General features: G+C 52.3%; 1 protein-coding gene across 1 annotated transcript in view; it reads right to left on the bottom strand.

Moving 5' to 3' along the window:
* Thbs2 (thrombospondin 2) overlaps positions 1–3,914 on the bottom strand; it is a 31,990-nt gene extending 28,076 nt beyond the window's left edge. Inside the window, exons 1-2 of the mRNA XM_005377646.2 lie at positions 3,644–3,914; positions 1,029–1,100 (exon numbers count right to left, since the gene is read on the bottom strand). Coding sequence (XP_005377703.1) covers positions 1,029–1,080 — 52 coding nt within the window. The 5' untranslated portion in view covers positions 1,081–1,100; positions 3,644–3,914. The remainder of the gene's footprint in view (positions 1–1,028; positions 1,101–3,643) is intronic.
* Positions 3,915–19,100: the final 15,186 nt, after the last annotated feature.

Raw genomic sequence — 19,100 nt, 5'->3', positions numbered from 1 at the left:
AGCAGGGAGCCAGCACCCCCAGCCAGCAGCCCCCCACCTCAGCTGGTCCCCCTGCAGGAAGCGGTGCTGCATGTCACTCCTCACCCTGGCAGCCTGAGGCTGGAGGGCCGCTCCTCCACACCACACGGCCAGGGGACCAGGGTCTGAAGCCCAGACCTGCACCCTTGCTGGGGGCCTTTCCGGGCAGAACTGGAGAAGCTGTTGCTTTCTTGATATCTTCTATCCTCGACAAACTATGTGAGCACCAGTCTGCCTTTGTAAAATGCTGGGTCTTGTGTTTATAATCAGTGGTTTTACAGCACCATCCAGCTACTGGTGAGAAAAGTGATCGGACCTCACCAGAATCATAACAGTTTAAATGAGTCAAAATAATACCCTGAGTAGAAGTTTTACAGCAGAATAACTTTTTTTCAGCTGATGCCTGGCACATTAAGACATAATATATACTATTTCTGGTAGAAGTGTGATTTTCACTACTTTCAGCAGAGTCACTGGAAATTATTAGAACTTTTGATGACTGCTATTAAAACAGCAATTCTATTTTTATAATTTAGCTAAAGGATATAAGGGCAAATGCTAGCGATGATTTATTCACAACAACGTTCCTTGTGTCTTCATTTATATTAACAAAGATAAGATGACAGTCCACAGAGAACAAGTCTGAAAACACTGGGGTTTATCTGTGATGGAGTACTATACAGTCAGTAAAAATCAGGTTGCAAGAATATAAATACACGGGAAATAGCCAAGATAAATAATTTAAGCAGAAAGCAAGCAAGAAGAAAAGAAGGTATGTGTGGTGCTATGAACAGGGGTGCAGGGAATGCTGAGCTTTGCATAGCAAGAATCCCATCTTGCTGAGAGGGTATTACTCCCTAACACCAAAATTTTCCAAAAATATATCATTCCATGCTGTATAACTCAGAAGTAAATAAAGACATCTATGTGGTGAGGAGTCAGAAGGCTCCATTAACACCTCACCCGCCCAGCTGCTTCCTGATCTCTCGACTGCGGCTTGTCACACTCACCGAGAGCACCGGCCCACGCACACAGAGCCAGCACAGCCAGCCCCCAGAGCATCCTGCCTCCTGCCGCGCCGCCTAGGAGAAGAGCAGCCTTGTTAGTGAGGAGCACACCGCGGCCCTGGTGCTGACCGGGGTCACTGTGCTCATTTACAGTCTGCCGACACAAACCAAGAACTTGTGGGGTTTAATGAGATTGGAGCAAAGTTCTCGCCAAAGCATTTGTTTCTAACTATAGCTAACATTCACTGGGCTAGTGAGCCTGGACATCTTAGATATTCTCGGTGTGTGGTCCTCCTGGTGACCTGGGGTGACTGCGTCCATCGCTGTACCCACTCTGCAGGGGAGCAAGTGGAGGACAGAGGGGTGATGCTTGCCGGAGTAAGTGCTAATAAGATATGTAGCCAGGGCTTGGGTCCAAGAAGCTTGAAGTCAGGAAAACATCCAGGCTGGTGCAATAATCTGTGAAGGCATTTTGTGTAAATATCCAAAGGGGGAAAAAAACAGTGATGCATAACTTAATTAAGCAGAATCAATATGAGCTAGATATAAAAGTTAGAAATAAACAACTTGGTACATCATTTTTATGGAAAACAGAAGATTTTACTTAGCAACAGTTCTTACCCTACTTTCCTACTTTCCTGCAGGCCTGTTTTTCCATTCTTGGGGATTCTAAATTGGCAGGGCTCAGCAGACACTGGCCCAGAAGTCAGGAGGCCTGGCCCCGAGCCCAGCTCGCTCTTAACTCCTTGTGGGTCTCGGGGGCACCGGGTCCCGCGGCCGCGCATGCCCGGATTCCTCCCCTGTTCACATCAGAGCCCCTTAATTTCTCACTATGCAAAGAAATCCAAAGAGTCTCCCTCCCCGGAAACACGGGGCAAGCTGGAAACGGAGAACGAGCCCTGATTCCTGACCCGTTGAGCAAGGGGGAGTCTGACAGGGGCCCGGGGCCCCCTCCGGGAATGTGGAGTCCCGCGCACGCGGCCCTCCCCACGGGCCCGATGGCGCTGTCCCCAGGCTCTGCGAAGGAGGCGACGAGGTTTAACACGTGCAGCTCGGCAACCTTAGGCAGAGCTGCGCTCCCCACGGCAACCTAGTCACCTCTCCGTCTCAGTTTCCTCGTCTGCAGATCAGGAAAAAGTACTACAGTGCTTTGAAATATCTGTCCTGCCGGGTGGCTCTGAGGACAGCACCAGGCCTGCACATACATCGAGTGCCGCTGCGCACCGGGTGTCCGCGGGCCCTGGGAGCGAGCTCCCTGCCCTCACCTCCCAAGGGGACGGGAGGAGTAACAGGGTCACGGCTGGGCCTCTTCATAACGAGCTCCTAGAGGAGCAAACAACGGAATGGATGGAGCCTGCACACAGTCAGCACCTCAGAGAGCTGAGAGTAAGCACCAGGGCGCGTCTGCCGCCTTCCTGGGCTCCCGCCCCGCCCCACCCCACGAGCCCGCCAGTCCCAGGAGCAGCGTCCTCTGCCTCCGGCTCTGACTGAGACCCCTCCAGGGACGCCCACTCCACGGCTCAGGACGCCAGTTTCCGCAGTCCAGGCGGAGGAGTAACCCAGCTGTTCTGACAAATGCAAACTCTGCCTGTCTCTGACTGAGGCTGATTCTTAAAACAGTGGGGGTGTCACAAAGAATCAGAGGTCTGCCCTCTGTCACAAGACAATCCCGTCTCATCTTGGGGGTGGGGCAGGAAGGCTGGGCCCCGCAGTTGGTACAGAGACCTGGTGACACCCAGGGGTGCGAGGCCGGGCGGTGACTCCAGGCAGAGTGGGCACGCATGTCCTTCCTGCCCCGAACCCCGAGCCCCTCTCCCTGATACATTCCTTCTGTGCATCTGTGGTTATATTTTTCCGAGGGTTTGTGAAGCCTTTCTGCACCAGAATATAGTTGATGTTTATGAAGAATCTTAAAATTCTTTCTCTGTGAGCGAAGTGGAAAAGTGACTTCGCTGGGAAGTATTTGTGTAGCCCCACGAAGAGCGGTGTGATTAATCATGGGGCTCCAGGACTGAGCTCAGCCTCCTCGGTTGGGGACCAGGCCGCTGTCCCCAGCCCTGAAGAAGCTGCCAGCTCCCTTTTCATATGCAAATTATGCCTCAAACTGAAAAGCAACCCTGTTCCCTGGCAGCGTAGTACTTCCCGCAGCCTTGCTGTAAATTACTAATAGTAAGCCGACACTTTTCCAGCTGTTCATAATGTTTACAGTTGGAATCTCTACAATCCCTAAGGGTTCTCACACTTTCAGGGGACTGTTTGTAATTCCGTTCTCATGGTCCCTTCTCAGTAACAAACTTCAGTGTGGAAACATTTTAATCTGAAGCTGAAAATGTCAGTGTTTGCCCAGGCGTCCTGCAGCAGGTACCCACAGGAAAGCACCCCAGCCGACGGGACAGAGCCGGAGCGGAAGGCGCAGCCTGGCCATTGTAGCTGAGGACCTGGGAGTCTAGCTCAGGCGGGATGAAGAAGGCTTGGCTTTCTAGGTGTGTGAGGCTACACCACCCTTTAAAGTAGGAATCTATATTGCACTTTTTCTTCTGTCCACTTTTAAATCAAAAGCATTTCCTGAAAATTACAGCCTGATGAAATGACTTAGTAAATTGAAAAGTGTGTGTTACCTGTATATAAAAAGCTGGGGTGAGGTCTGATTTCAGTGTTCCAAGTCAGGTCCAGAGGATACGGACAGTCCAAGGTCCCGCACGCGGTCCAGTAGACACGGCTCCCTGCTGCAGACAGCAGCCCCCGCCTTTATATGCTCTTTCCCTGGAGTAGCCCTGTCAATCAGACACTTGAGGATGCACGTTTAATTCATTCCTTCGAAGGAATGACATAACTCCTCCTTCTGATCAAACCATTTGCTCCGAGTACCTGCAGTCAGAGTCCAAGTCCAGCCCCTCCATGCCGGACTCCGCCCTCCTCTGTATCCACCCCGGGCCTCCAGACGGGGGACTGGGAGGAACCAGACGCAGAGGGGAATGCAGGGACTCACTTTTCCTGTCTTTTCTCCGGAAATAAAATGCTATAAATAAAACCAGTAAGTTTGGCTCAGCTGAAACTTCCACTTTGCTTAAGAGAAAAGAAAAAAAAAAAAAAAAGAAAGCTCTACACTTTAAATATGTTTCAAATTACCCAATGTGAAACTGGTCTTTCTGAAGTAGGCAAGCAACCACGGGTAAGACACAGAAAGACCAGTAAGGATGAACGGCTGCTCTCTGCATTAAAGAACTTGCTATACACAAAGATTAATTTTATCATGTGCAAAAAACCTAAAGAAGTCAACAAGTTTTTATGCCAGGCATTTGGAAACTGAGAGATAATATTGCCTGTTAGAGAACTGGTTTTAATCTACAGTGGCCCCATCAGCCCAGGCAGGACCCCACACAGATGTCCATCCGCAGGCCCAGTTCACCCGGGGCACACTCTCCCAATGGCTGGGAGGACCCACGATCACAGGAGGGAGCCTCAGGTAGAGGAGCCTTCTGTGCAGGAGGACAGGGGCTGGAAGACCTGAACACAAGGCTAGCAGCCAGCCTCCCGCCATGGCCACTGCCACCACCCAGGTCAGCGTGGACCGAGGAAGATGGGTATCACCCAGAGTGGACAGCAGATGGGGGAGGAGGGACTTTCCCAGGGTAAATGGTGGACAAGGAGGAGGCTCAGCGCCTCCCTGGTCCCTTCACTGGCTCCATGGGCCTGGAGGGCCTCGGCACTTGTTCCTGGCAGATGTAGGATGGTGGGTGAGTCCTCACTAAAGAACGTGAAGGAGCAGGTCCATGGAGGAAGCTCTCTGCCCCTTCTGTCCTCGTCCAGGCTGGAGGCACCACGCAGGATCCTGTGTGGCTTCTCCTGGAGCCTGCTAGTACCAACTGTCCTCTGTACCCGTAAGCACACCTGTCTGACAGGGCTCACATAGCTCCCCAGAGCCCATAGGGAGAGTCAGCGAAGGCTTCATGGAGGCCACCCACGCTGATGCCACGTGGTGTGCACAGGGAGCGTCCTGGTGGCAGAACACACTAGGCAGAAACGCAGGGGCAGATGCGTGGTGTGCAGAGGAGGAGGAGCTCCTAGGGCAGAGGGCACTGAGGGAGCTGGCACACAGGCCCTGGTCTCTGTGCACTTCCCCAGGCCAGAGATCATGGAGCTGACTCCATGCCCCCCTGCGGACACTCCTTCAGTGTCATCAAAGGAAGGACACAGGGCTGTGATGGCAAAACCACAGAGCCATAGAGGCCATGGAAAATGGGGGCTGCCAGGTTCTCCTGCCTGTGCAGAACCGAGTAGAGTACAGTGGAAGGCTGGGGCAGCAAGTATGTCTGCAGGAAAAGAGGAAAAGGAGGAGCCATAGAGGCTTTGGCCGGGTTTTGTCTCCTTAGAATTTATGTCCTGCAGGACCAGTGAATGGGAACCTCCCGAACAGGGTCTTTTCAGATGGCGCTGAGCAGGCAGGGTCTTCCTGGAGGAGGCAGCCCTTCTCCCCAGCCCCTGCGTTCTTATCCGAAAAAGGCATTGGGAGCCGGCCAGGCAGAGCCCCATGATGCAGCAGGAGGAGCCTGGGCTGTGTTTACCAGGACACCAAGTGTCTCCGGCAGCACTGGGACGCACGGGAGGCAGGAAGGGTCCTCCCAGGACAGGCAGACAGAGCACAGCCCTGACTGCAGACTCCTGGCTCCAGAAGTGTGGGACAATAAGTGTGTGTTGTTTTATGCCTCCTGGTTTGTGAGACCTCGCTGTAGCACTGCCAAGAAACAGACACCTTGCCTGGACATGACACTCCAGATGTTATTTAAAACAGGCCAGGTGGCCCTGTCTGCCCCAGCACAAGGTTCCTGCAGCAGAGGTCCCATCCCTGACTGGTGTTGTTCAAGCCCAGCCCCCGGAGGAGGAGCAGCATGTGAGTGGAGAGCTCCCCAGCCTGTGAGAGGCTGGTGAGGGGCCCCAGCACCTGGCATGGCCCTGGCTGTAAGCACGCCCAACGGGCCCCAGCCCACACCAACACTGAGGGGCAGGCCACACAGCAGGACATGGGAAAAAGAGCTGGGCAGGCCGTGGGGACAGATCTTCTCAGTGGTCCAAACCACTGTCCTTGCAGAACTTCAGGTCCACTGGCCCCTGAAGGCACAAGACTGCACCAGACCAGTGACTCCAGATCTGGAGACCAAGGTCCCCAGCGAGGCGGTCGCGAAAGGCAGAGGGTGATGGTGAGCTGACAGTGAACTGCAGCACACTGCGGAGAGAGTCCTGGGAGCCACTGGCCTACACATGGCAGGCAGGCAGCACAGGACACCCAGACAAATTTAGAGGGACCCTCAAGGAATAGGGGAGCCTGCAGGCAGGTGAAGATTCTGGGTGGATTTCCCAGAAGGCATTGGTCTCAAGTCAGAGAAGGTGCCCAAGGGTCAGGCCTAGCCTGGCGAGCAGTTTGGCTCCGTGCTGGGGCTCACTGACCATCTGCCACGTGGTAGGTGCCAGCTGGGACCTGAGGATGCTCAGGAAGTACAGGTCCCAGCCAGCTCCCGCTCGGCACCACAGCCCAGGCTGAGCCAGCCACCAGCACACGCGCGGAGCCCCAGCCTCACTCCGTGCCCCGGACTCCATCAGCCACTGGCCGTCGGCAGGAGCCAGGACAAGCTGTTTCAGGAAGAGGGAGTGGAGGACGCAGAGTCCCGATGAAGAGCTGGAAAACCCACACCCCAGCCTCTGAGGGGGAGGAGCTCATGGGTCCATTTCCAGGCTGCTCTGGACTAGCAGAGCAGAGAAGAGAGGATGAATTTGGGCTCAGAAAGGCATGAATGTGTGTGGGTTGGTGGTTGGTGGGCACAGAGGGGGGACAGTTCAAGGTTGCCTGGAAGTGGCTCCAGGGGGCCTCACACCCAGCCTGCGAGGGAGCCCTGGTCAGGTGCAAGGGCGCCCCAGGTTCAAGGGGGTCTACCTGGGCAGGGAGAGAACGGCTCTGTCTCCACTGAATGTTGTGGCTGGTGGGGGCTTCCGCACTGCTACGTGGCACCATCTGTCCAGGGCTCAGGCCAGAGGTGACTGAGTGGAGTGTGTGCAGGAGTGTGGGACCCCTGAGAGGATGGAACAAAGCGAGAGCAGAGAGCAGCCCTGCACATCGTGCAGCCCCCCGGGGTCAGGGCCAAGGCTCAGTGTCCGTCAGCTCGAGCAGCTGGCCAGTGGCTTTCCCAGTGCTAGACAAGCGTCAGCCGGCCGCCGACTTCTGAATCTGGAGACTGAGTGAGGGCTGCTGCTGTGGAGAGGCAGGGAATGGGGCTCCCGGGAGTCCGTCACACAGTGGGGAGGTGCTCGGCTCTAGACACAGAATTAAGAAAGACTTGGTCACAGGTGCAGTACGGAGGACAGGGCCAGGAAGGCAACGACGCAGGTGTCCAAGCCATGGGCCGGAAGATGCCTTGTGAGATTTGACCACTGCCATCCAAATGCTGCAGGCCAGGTGGGCACAGGAGTCTGCAAGGTGGCCTGGGACACACCTGCCACCCACCACTGACCATGCCAGAAGCCACAGGGGCTTGGGACATGAAGCAGGTGTGAGCCCCAAGGTGGCAGGGACACACTCAAGTCCAACCTGTCTCTGCAGTTGGCTTCAGGATGGTGTCTGGTCTGAATGATGTGCAGATCCTAAAAGTATTTTTAATAAATAGTCACCTGATGAGAAGATCACAGCAGCGTCCTTATTTAACAGAAGACTGAACAAGCAGATTCATAAATGAATAATAATCAGAATGACTGCCCACACCTTCCGTGTGACCCACGCATGGTGAGCTTCCACAGTGAGTTTGGGGGAACACGCGAAGGCGGACAGCTCTGGCGATACTCCAGGGTAGAGGCCAATCTTGCCTTCTCTCCCTCCCCATGAGAGAGGTGGCAAGGGCCAGGGAGACCCTCCTGTGCTGACACCGCGGGGCCTGGCACTCAGACCGCAGGCGCAATGCACCCAGAAGCTGCCGAGAAGCAAAGTCACAACCACAGACATCTGTTTCCTCTTAGTCTGTGCTGGATGAGTGAGTAAGCTCGGGCCTCTCTGCTGCCTCTGGGTGAGAGTTACAGGAATTGTCTCTGCCCTGACCAGTGACAGAGGACGGCAGCCTGGCAGTCCTGGTGGGTACTGGGGCTGGTAACATGAGAAGAACCCCCAAGAAGGCTGGGGGGTGGTGAAGAGCAGGAGCAGTGAGGGCGGGGGCTGCTCCACTCCACACTGCTGCTGGGCTGGCAGAGATGACGCCACACTGTGGAGGGTGAGCTGGGAGCCCCGGACCGCCCAAGCCAGTGTGTGAGGCCTTCGCATTTCCCACGCAGTGGACCTGACAAAACCTCTCGCGAGAGAGAACTGAGGTGGAACTTGCTCAGGACACGCTATCCCCAGCCTCCTGCGTCCTACCTTAGCCGGGCCGCCTCAGCGTGCAGAGTCCCACTGGGTTCCTGCAGTGTGGGTCCCAGACCACCACAGGAGCGCAGGCTGCAGACTCAGGCCGCACAGCACACCAGGGCAAGGGGGCCATGCATCTGACTGAGCCAGGGCACCTGGAGGAGCAAGTTGCTGGTCCCCAGCGCAGTGTGGGTCAGAGACATGCTTGGGCTGTGCACTTGCTTCCTTTCCAAGCCCTCTGCAGCGCTGTCAAAGCTGGTTGTCCACTCCGCTGGCCAGCACCTGGATGGAGGGATCCTCAGAGGGGTGACATGGCGACCGGGTGAGCAGAGGTGCAGGACCCAAAGCCACAGAGTGCCTTCCCATGCCTGGGTGGCATCAGCCTCCCAAACTGACCTGGGCCGCTGGTACCCAGCCCCAACCTCCATCGCTCCCTCCACCAGAAGGCCTGTTTGCCTTTAGTCTCTTTGGGCCAGCCTCTGAGCCGGTGTACCCTGCTGGGCACCACAGTTGCCCAGACCCTGAGTTAAAGGCTGCCCCACACTGATACCCAGATTCCTGTGAACACGCTCAAGCCACAATTTCCCTGGTTCTTATCTCTCCCCAAATTTCTGGTCAACTTTCCTTGAGCCTGCCTTTTCCCTCCTGCAGCCTCTTCCACGCACAGGACTCTTGACCCGTGCTCGGACAGACCCCTGGGAACCGTGTCTCCCTGCCTGCCACCTTGCCGGGCTGCTTCTCCCCAAGGCACCTCTCTGTATTACCTACGACCTTGGGACGGACCTGGCCACTCCTCCTGCCTGACACAGTCTCCCCACCAGACCAGGATGCTGCAACCTTCTGGTCAGGGGAAGAAGTGCAGGGTGGACTCCCGGGCTCTCAGAAACCCAGCCACAGTCTTCAGAGAAACAGAGTGAGCAGGGGTGTGGCCCAGTTTCCCGCGAGGAGACTAGGGCCCCAGTCTGAGGTCCTGCAGCATGGGCCACTGATAGAGGGAGTAGATGGAGGTAGGAGGTGAGTGTCGTTGGTCTTGACTCCGTGGACACCATTTATGAAATGCCTACCATGCGCCGGCCCCTCTGCAGACAATGCAGGCACACTATCTCTGGTGCCACCAGAGAAGTGCATGGTGAGTACTGTGACGAACATGGAAAGTAAGGAGGGAAGGGTTGAATCGCTGGCACAGCAGGCAGTGGCAGAGCTGGCCTCCCGCTAGGTTTCTGCACTACCGCAGCCCTGCCTCTTTCCTCTGTTTCTCTGGTGCTGCCAGGGTGCTCCTGGAAATGCTCAAGAGATTTCATGTGCAATTTGTCACAGGAAATGTCACAGCGGGTGCTGGCAGAAACACTGGGGCTAAGAAGGAATGTTAAAGAGTGTCTGTAAGGCGCCTGCATGAGCCCCAAATACAAGGAACCGAGGAAGCACCACCCAATGCCCAATGGGCAGAAATGTCCGAAGAATCAGAGCTCAGTGCCCGCTGACCTCTCAGGTTGCCAGGAGAGTCTAGAGAGCAAAGCGTGAGAATCTGAAGACACAGGAAGCCCTGCTTGTGAAGCAGAGGGAGTCAGGAATCTAAGTCCAACATCTACAAGTTTGAAAATAATCCTCTGCCAGTAGTCCAAGCTTCATCTTGAGAGGAAGGGGAGCCAGAGCCCTCAACTGCAAGGGTTCCCAAGCCCTGTGTTACATACAGGTACCAGTCCGAGGTCTGCTAGGAGCCAGGCTACAAGGGGCAGAAGAGCTGCACCTTTACAGCCACTCCATATGGCTCACATCACCACCTCAGCTTCTCTTCCCATCAGATCAGAGGCAGCATTAGCTTCTCATTAGCACAGGTAAACCCTGCTGTGACCTGTGCATGGGAGAGGTCTAGGTTGTGCTCTCTTTTTTCAAACCTAAATCCTGATGATGTGAGGTGGAGCTGAGGTGGTGATGCTAGTGCTGGGGAGAGACTGCAAATACAAACATTAGGAGAAAGGTTTGACTGCACAGAGCCGACAATAGACCAGTTGCTTACAGGTTCATATCAAAAGCCTATCAGTGCGTGGCAAGTGACAATTAAGCTGCATCTGGAGGCAGATTTTAAGTGAAAATCTGACTATTTTAATCTCCATGTGGCCCATACATTACTTCATTTACCGCATTCATCTGTACCTCTTTCTCACAGTGTGCACTTATCTAGTCATAGTTTTGTTTAGCCCCGCAACCTATCGCTAGCTAAAATGAGTAAAGAAAAATCACTGGAGGGCTTAAAAATCAGGAAAGACTCAAAGATGGAAGATCATGAGAGTCTAAGTGTGCCAACAAAGAGAAAGCTGTATTTAAAAGAAAATACCAAAAGTCCTACTTAAAGTATGGGTTCATAGTAACAGGTTATCACATTCTCCAAGCCCACTTACTGTAGTCTGTGACGATCTGTTACCTACTGAAGCCATGAAATGCTCAAGGTGCTTTGCCACAAGGAAACCAAGTACCCTACATTTAAAGTAAAGCCTTTGGAGTTTTTCAAAAGATGAGGACACGAAGCACAGGGGCAGTATTGAAGGCTACCACTTCATCAAATGTGTCTGCATGCACAGCATCATTTTTAGTGGCTAACTGCGTTGCTAAAGCTAAGAAGCCCTTTACCGTTAGGGAAGAGTTGAATCTTCCTGCTGTTGGGGACATTTGTCATGTCCTTTTAGAAGAGGCTGCAGCTCAAAAGGTGGCATGTGTTCCTCATTCAGCTGGCACCAGAACTACACAAGTTGATGAAAGAGTAGAAGATATCAAGGCACAATGGTTAGAGAGGGTTAATGTGGTTGGCAAGTCTACCAAAAAGGCAATAGCATTTATTTTTGTGATATATTTTTCAGGAGGATGTGCATGAGGCTATGTCATGTACACTTTTGTGAATACCACAGCTACAGAACTATTCAAGTTTTTCAATGATTGTGATTCAGTATACATGTGGACAGAGCAGCAGGCATGACTGGATGGTTTTCTGGCTTCACTGCTCCAGTCAAAGAAGTCTGTTCTGAATGTAAGACTACACATTCTTGTCATCGCCACAGAAATGCTGCCTGGTCAAAAAATGTCCCCTGAACTTATCAGCATTTTGCATCTTGTGATTAAAGCTATCAACCACATTAAAGTACATTCCCTTACCTCACATCCGCAGTTCTGTGAGATGTATCAAAAGCACACACATCTTTCATACGCAGAAGTGAGATGGCTTCCTAAATGTAGATCACTGATCAGATTTTGGCTCTCAGCTATGACTCTCAACTACAAGCCTCTCGCTGATGAGAGCTGCTCTAGAGATGTCTTTTAGAAAAAGAGTCGCTACTGGCAACACATTTCAGTGACACAGAATGGCTCACAAAACTTGCTTACTGGTGTGACATAGTCAACATGCTCAATGAATGTAATCTGTTACTTCAAGCAAAAAGGACAACTGTCTGCAATATAAAGCGGCTACATTCAGAGCCATACTGGAATTATAGGAGCTATGAGTGAACACTGGGATCTTAACAATAATCTGGGAGTGTCTGAGAATTGGGCTCTGCCCCCAGAAACAGGGAAAGGATGCACTACAACAGGAATGGATCCTGGGGAGACACTACAGGTCTAGAAAGGGCATAAGGCTCAGTGAGGACTGTCAGCTTTCTGTCCCTGTGACAAAACACCTGGAAGATCAGTTTAAAGGAGGAGAGTCTTCTTTTGGCTCAGGGTTTCAGAGGGTTTGGTCCATAGTCAGCACAAGTGTCATAGCAGGAGGGCAAGGTGGATCAAAGCTGCTCATTGCATAGTGGCTAAGAGGCCGACCATGGGAATTAGCTCACATGACTCAGTTACCTTCCAGAAGCCCCTCAGCTGCCATCAAGCCTCCAGCACATGGCCTTTCAGATCCAAACTACAAAAGATGCCAAGTTCAGGAGAGAAAATCCAAGGTGGGCTTGTCTATGGAATCACAGGTAGGCTTCGAGGCGGTTCCTGGACTGGCTTGTAAGTGACAAATCACATTCTTCTTGGTGAGGAGAAACTCACATTTGGGAAGAGGTCTAGGATCTGGGCCACCCCCAGATCCAGAAGGTTCTTGGAGTTAAGAGGAAGTGGAATGAACACAGACAGGGAGGAAGAAGATAGCATATAGATGGACCTGGAGCATTTCCAGGCGGGGGCTTGAGGCCAGGCTTTGATAGAAACCTCTTCTTTCTTAGGAAAGAGGGATCCCATGTGCCCTGAGGACCCAGGGATGGGAGACAGGTGTGTCTCACCAAACTATTCACAGGCCTCTTTCATGCCTCAAGAAGCTGGCCACAGGCACCAACTCTGAACAAAGCAACCAACCATAGCCACCCAAGGGACCCACTGGTTGTGGATCTGAGACACCCACAGGGGGCAGAACTTAGCAACTATATGGGCATCATGTTTCCAGAAGGGCTTCTTCACACACACACTCGTGCCATTTAACTGTCTGATGTCTCTGATGATTTTACCCTTCCCTAACCCAGGAGTTGCCATTCTTTTCTACATTATAAAGAGGAAATGAGGTATCCATAACACCCAAGGTGACTCTTGGGATGGTCCGTTGCATGTGGGGGGAAGGGCTCTGATAGTGTCACACGTGAGGAAGTGGAGCAGCAGGAACAGGGACACCACAGTGCTGCGGGCTCCGCCTTCAGTGCCCAGCCTCAGGGCGGTCCTGCTCAGAGCCGTCCGCGTCGGGGAAAGCATCTTGGTACTGAGCCCCCCACTGTGTGGTGACCTGGGCGAATGTGCACATGGCCTCGAGGTTTACACAACAGATGCATGTGACTGACGTTTGCACAATGTTTTTGTAATTAGGCAGGAATCTGCACGTGGAAACCCAGTGGCGGACACTGGGCATCTGATCACAGTGCCCGCTCCCTGCTTTGTGCTCCACATGTTTGCACCTTTTGATTGCCTGAGCCACTGTTAGACAAAAAGGGCAGATTAGTTCCATATCCCAGCCTGCACGATGGATGTAAATATGGTTTCCCAAATTGAGCAAGCTTAACCTTTTTGCAAAGTACAGCCGCAGAGAAGGGATTAGGAGAACTCCTTTCTTCCCAGTGTCATTGCAAGCCAGTGATAAGGCTGAGCTTTGCCAGATGTCCTAACCGCATGACTCATAAAGAGGTCTCAGGCCCTTTACTCTCAATCTGGAGCCTTTTGGAAAGTGCTTGGCAAAGTGTGAGGATTAGTCAGGGCTCTCCAGAGAACAGAACCGATGGCTTGTGTGTGTGTGTGTGTGTGTGTGTGTGTGTGTGTGCGTGTGTGTGTGTGTGTGTGTGTGTGTGTGCAGGAAGGGATTTATAAAGAATGGGATCACATGATTAAGGAGGCTGAGGTCTGCTGACCTGCAGGCCCAGGACAGTTGAGGGCTTTATTCTTATCCAAAGTCCAGCAGACTGGATACCCAGAAAGAGCCAGTGTCTCAGTTCCTGGCTGAACACACAGAAGATCTGACATTTGAAGGCAGCCAGGTGGAGGGGCTCCTGCTTCCTCAGGCGACGCTTGCCCTTCTGTTTTGTTCAGGTCATTGCCTGACTCACACAAGACCCACCACACTGAGGAAAGCCATCCGCCCCCTCAGCCCACTGATCCAAATATCAGTCTCATGAAAACCCCGGACCGAGCCAGAAAAACATCCCAGTGAACATCTGGATGTCCGGTGACCCCATCAAGCTGACACAGAACAAACCAGGACACCTTGCATGGGAAAAGTTCAGTGCCAAAGGAGAGGAAGCAAAGGAGTCCTCTGCTTAGAGGGCTTCTCTGTGGTCAGTGAGGAGCTGTGTAAGTCATGCTCAGGTCTACAGCAGATTCATTGCTCAGGCAGTTGCCGAGGAATCGCAGCAGAGCTGATGCTATGGAAAGTGCTCAGGAGGAGCCTTTTCAACTTAAACCTCAGACCTGAACATGCTTCTCCCATTTGTTTTGTTATGATTTCTGAAGCTACTGAAAACTAGGGAAAGAAAACATTTTCTCTTGTCATACTACTATGAATTATTTTACCTTATATATTTAGAAGTGAAAAAATCTCTGGGCATCCCTCATTTAGAATTGGAACATCTAAAACTGCTGATAATACATAAAAAAGTGGATGTAAAGGTGTGGATGTTTTCCTGGACAGAATGTCTTTGGATCGCCACCCACAGGATTATCACAGGCATTCATGGCTCTAATTAGATTAAATGTTACTGCCCGGAATCACCCAGAATCTCAAAGTCCAGGAAGAGCCTTTCCACTAGATTGAAACAGGAGGTTTTGCTGCTTTTTGTCTGTGACTCTGACCCAAGAGCTGGAAGAGGGCCTGGCAGAAAAGAGTCAGGGAAAGTGTGTCCACGTTGAGTCCTCACTCTGACCCCGACATCTATCCTGCCAGGAATAGAAATCACAGGCAACCAAACCCCCAGATAACCTAGGGTCCTGCCACTGTTCCCCACACATCCTGGTAGCTCGTGACCCATGATCGGCTGCAATTGTGGGGGAAATGGCCATGGGGGAGAAGCTGGGCTGGGAGAATGTTAATCTAGGCACAGCCAGACCCCTGGTACCACTGACAGCTGAGTTCCTCCTCTCACCTCTGCCATGACAGCAAGATGGAGTTTCACAAAGTGATATGCTTGTGACCCGGTCATTTGTGGACATAGCTCAGCTGTGTTTTCAACTGGATGATGAGCAAAGGCAGTGGAGCTCTGGCCCACATCCACACGGCCAGTGGGAAGCAATGTGGACAGGAGGATTTCAGCCGGATCGGAAATTGGAAAGAAGCACTCCGCTCCTGACTTGGGAGTTCACAGCAGCAGAGGAATCCCGGAATAAGTAGCTGAAGTTAGAGAAGAAGTTAGCATTTGGAGACCACTGTAGATGTGAGAGCAATGAAGTTGGAAGCAAAAGCTATGAGTCAGATCCTTGTTCACAGAAGACGGATCTGCACCCGCCAGTGGGCGGTTTCACATCTCCAACCCTGATCTGCAGCTCGGCACCCCAGAAGCTTTCTCACCACTGTGAGTCAAAAATCTCTGAAATCATACAACAGTGCAGGTTAGTTTGAAGATTAAACAATGAAGTGTCTGTCCACACAGTCCACGCTGGGCTTGGGAGTGCCTTTCTGCACGCTTTAACATCCTCAGCCTCCCAGCACTGCACATGGGCGAAAGATCATTCTCTTATTAGGATGTCCCCTGCCCGTGCACAGTCCACCTGGGCTAAGCCGGGCACACTAGGTATTTCCCAGAAGACAGAATGTACACTGAAGCCCCAGGCTGTGCGCCCGACTCTTCAATGCACAGTGGACCAGACAGAAGTGCAAGAAACAGTTCATGCTTTGCTCTTATTGGTTGGAGCTAATTTTTCTTTTCCCACTAAAAAACAAAACAAAACCAACAAATTTTTTTTTTAAACCGTGCCTGGCAAGTTATCAATCTTCTGTCATGGTCAGTCACAAATGCAAAAAGCCAGAAGGTTCACTTTCATACCCAGGAGACACTAAATGGCAGCAACCACTCTTCTTCCCTGAAGCAACCCAGAAAATAGACCGTAGGAAATACACAGAAAAAGCCAAGTGTCTTGAAAGACATAGTGAATGTTTAACTTTCTAAAAAAACACTTATTAAGTGAAAAGCACATTAACATTAACCCCCTCAATGTACTACTGCTTGCTTCAAAAACATTATTCCATTCTTCTTGCCAGTTTCTGAAGCAGTTCTGGAAGTCCTCTTTCATGAGTATCTTCAGCTGTGCTGTCTTAACTGCCTTAGTGTCCTGAATAGATTCAAACCATTACCTATCACAGTCATTCTAACTTTGGGGAAGGGCAGAAGTCACAGGTTGCCAGGTCTAGTGAGTAAGGTGGATGAGGACGTACCACAGTGGTCTTACGAGCTCGCCCTTCCATGCTGACCATCCCTTGTATGTGAAACAAGTGTTTGGACTCTGGACATCAGCAACACAAGGTGGGCAGGCACACGGAGGAGAAAGAGTGAGTTGACGTCCACAGCCACCAGCCCAGAGCCAGGGTCCAGACAGCAGAGGGGAGCCAGGGACCCCTAGTACACTGGCCCAGCCCAGGTCCTAGGGACGAGGCAGGGAGCATTCACAGGGTTGAGCTCCAGGAGGCAAATGGGAGATCCACAGGGACCTGTGGGCAGTCCCCTTGCGTGCTCAGCCCATCTTCCTCAGGGTGTCCACACGCGGAAGCCAGGGCTCTGTCCACAGGACACGGTGCCCCCAGCGTGGGCCTAGATTGTGTGGCCGGATGTGGAGTGGAGCTGCAGGGGTGATCAGGCCTAAACTAAACTGTTCTCAGCCTGACTCGTGGTTCTGAGAAGCACAATGGTGGGAGCCCAGGTGTGTGCTCCCCTGGATGGCTTGGGTAGAATTCTAATCTCTTGACACCGGTCCAGGGAGCCCAGATGTGTGACACAGCCCTTCCTGCCTGTGTTTCCTGATCTGGGGCCACAGCTACAGTCTACCACATTTCCCGAAGTCTTTGCTCAGCAGACCCTGGAGTTTGCCGAGGAAGGGAAACGCCATCGCTGTAGTGCTAACGCAGTGAGCAGTGAGGCTGCGTTTACAGACTCCGCGTCCTCATGAGTCGCTTGCCTCGTGGTGCCTGGTCCTGCACCTCACACCCAGTCAGGGCTCCTGGGGCAACAAGGAGTCTGTACCTGGAGGAACGAATCTCACTCGCCGGCCAAATGCAGCTTTCCAGCAGCAGTTCAGTCTTTTCCTGTGAGCCGAGCAAAGCACTCACCATCCACTCCTGCAGGGAAGTATGCCCCATCCTTCCCTTGGAAACCTTGTCGGGGACTCTCTGACCTCGGCTAAACATACACCCCAGGCAGGAGTGGCACCCCTGTGGGACCTGGGCACTCCGTTCTCTATTTGGGATACGAGGAGCAGCAGAGATCTCCCCTCCCCTCCAGCGCTGGGTGTGTGAGAGGAGGGGCGCGATGTAGTCCTGCACCACGGGGCTTTCACACCAAGGCCGGGCCCTTGCCACAGAGTTTGCAGTCATGTAGAGTGGGGGAAAAGAAGCCCTGTGCTTCCTCCAGCTGATCTGGCACCGTCACCACCCTGCTCAGAGCATCAGAGCAGGTGTCTCCAGCAGATGCAGCTCTGGAGCTGGCCAGTCACTCCTCTGTGTGTCCAGGTTGTCCTGTGGAGGCCGAGGGCCTCACCGTAGACAGCCAGATCATTCTCACCATGCTACACTTACACAGAAACCCTGACAAGTATCCAACACCAGCAAAATTCATGGAACCAATAGGCACTGCAATCACTGCTTCTTAAGTAGAACAGTGCTCCATTTAAGCATGCTATGCTAGCAGCAGCTGCAGTGTTTGAACCAGCACTGACGCTGAGCGGCCTCATCATACCTCCGCGTGCTGCCTCACAGACGGGACTCCAGTACAATTATGACTGCCTTGGGAAAATATGAATTTGATATATCTTCTTAAAATAATTGCATTGTCTCCTAAAATTCACATTTAAAGTCACTCAAAAGACACTTCAACAAGGTAGGATTGTTGTTATGGCATATATGATCGAGGTTAAGCTAAAATGTGCATTGGAGATGTTAATATACATTCTACGGGGAGAGAAGGTGCTAGTAATTTTCCTAAAAATGCCATCAGTCATCAGAGGGGGGATTTATTCTTGCTCCTGACATTGCATGATATTCTATCTTTAACCAAAGGGAAGAGCCACCCAAGGAGAACTGGCCTGAATGTACTACATGAGCAGTAAGACCACATTCTCCAGAGAAGAATTCAGCTGAGCCACATTCAGCAAAAAGTGTGCAAATATCCCATGGTACAGCTTAAAATAGCTTAAAATAAAATACAAAACGTGCTGTACTCAGAGTGTAGGAAAGTTCCTAAAAATTGGAGACGTTAGGAAAGCTGACTCTGTAGTGCATGGCAGCATAGCTTTGAAGACGCCATGACTGGAAATGACTCCCAGCAGGAGGTGACGAACTCCCAGGGAGATGAAAGCAGGAAAGCTCAGAGCAGGGGGAGGTGCAAGTGCACAGATGCCCGGTGAGAGCAGCCGGGTGCTGCAGGACGGAGGTGAGCAGTGTGGGGGCAGCGCCGGGCAGGGGAGAGTCGTGAGGACTAATCTGACGGACACACAGACACATGGACCCATGGCCTGTCTGCTGTGCTGTCCCTCACCATCTTTCCCTTGTGAAATAAAACAAGTGCACACGGTAAACATGAACAGCATATGCAAAAGACATCCTCAAACAGTGTCAGTCTGCCCCAGGCCTGGGTCTCCCTCCAAGTTCACGGAGGGTCAGTCAACATGTGCCCCCACAGCAAGTGCCTAACACCATGTACTTGTACTGAGAAAGGGCTGTCTTGGCTCACAGTTTGGGAAGATCCAACCCTTCGCGGATTTTTCCCTTGACTTGAGGCCTGCAGTGATGCAGCTCATCATGGTGGGACCACGTGATGCAACAAAACCACTCACTCTTTGCCAAGAAGCAAAAAGAGAGAGGCAGAAGGACCAGGGTCCCCAAATCCCCTTCAAGAACGCACCCCCAGTGACTTCCTCCACCACCTCCCAGAAGACTATGCCTTTAACGCCGGGCCCTCTGGGGGCACATTTATGATGCAAACCATCACATCCATGGCTGCCCTTTCCTCCCCGCAGGAGCAGCTGCACCTACCAGTCTC

This window comes from Chinchilla lanigera, unplaced genomic scaffold, assembly GCF_000276665.1.
Source record: "Chinchilla lanigera isolate Chin_1 unplaced genomic scaffold, ChiLan1.0 scaffold00010, whole genome shotgun sequence".
Classification (NCBI taxonomy): domain Eukaryota; kingdom Metazoa; phylum Chordata; class Mammalia; order Rodentia; family Chinchillidae; genus Chinchilla; species Chinchilla lanigera.
The sequence above is the reverse complement of the archived record's forward strand: the minus strand, read 5'-3'. Positions and strand labels throughout refer to the sequence as shown.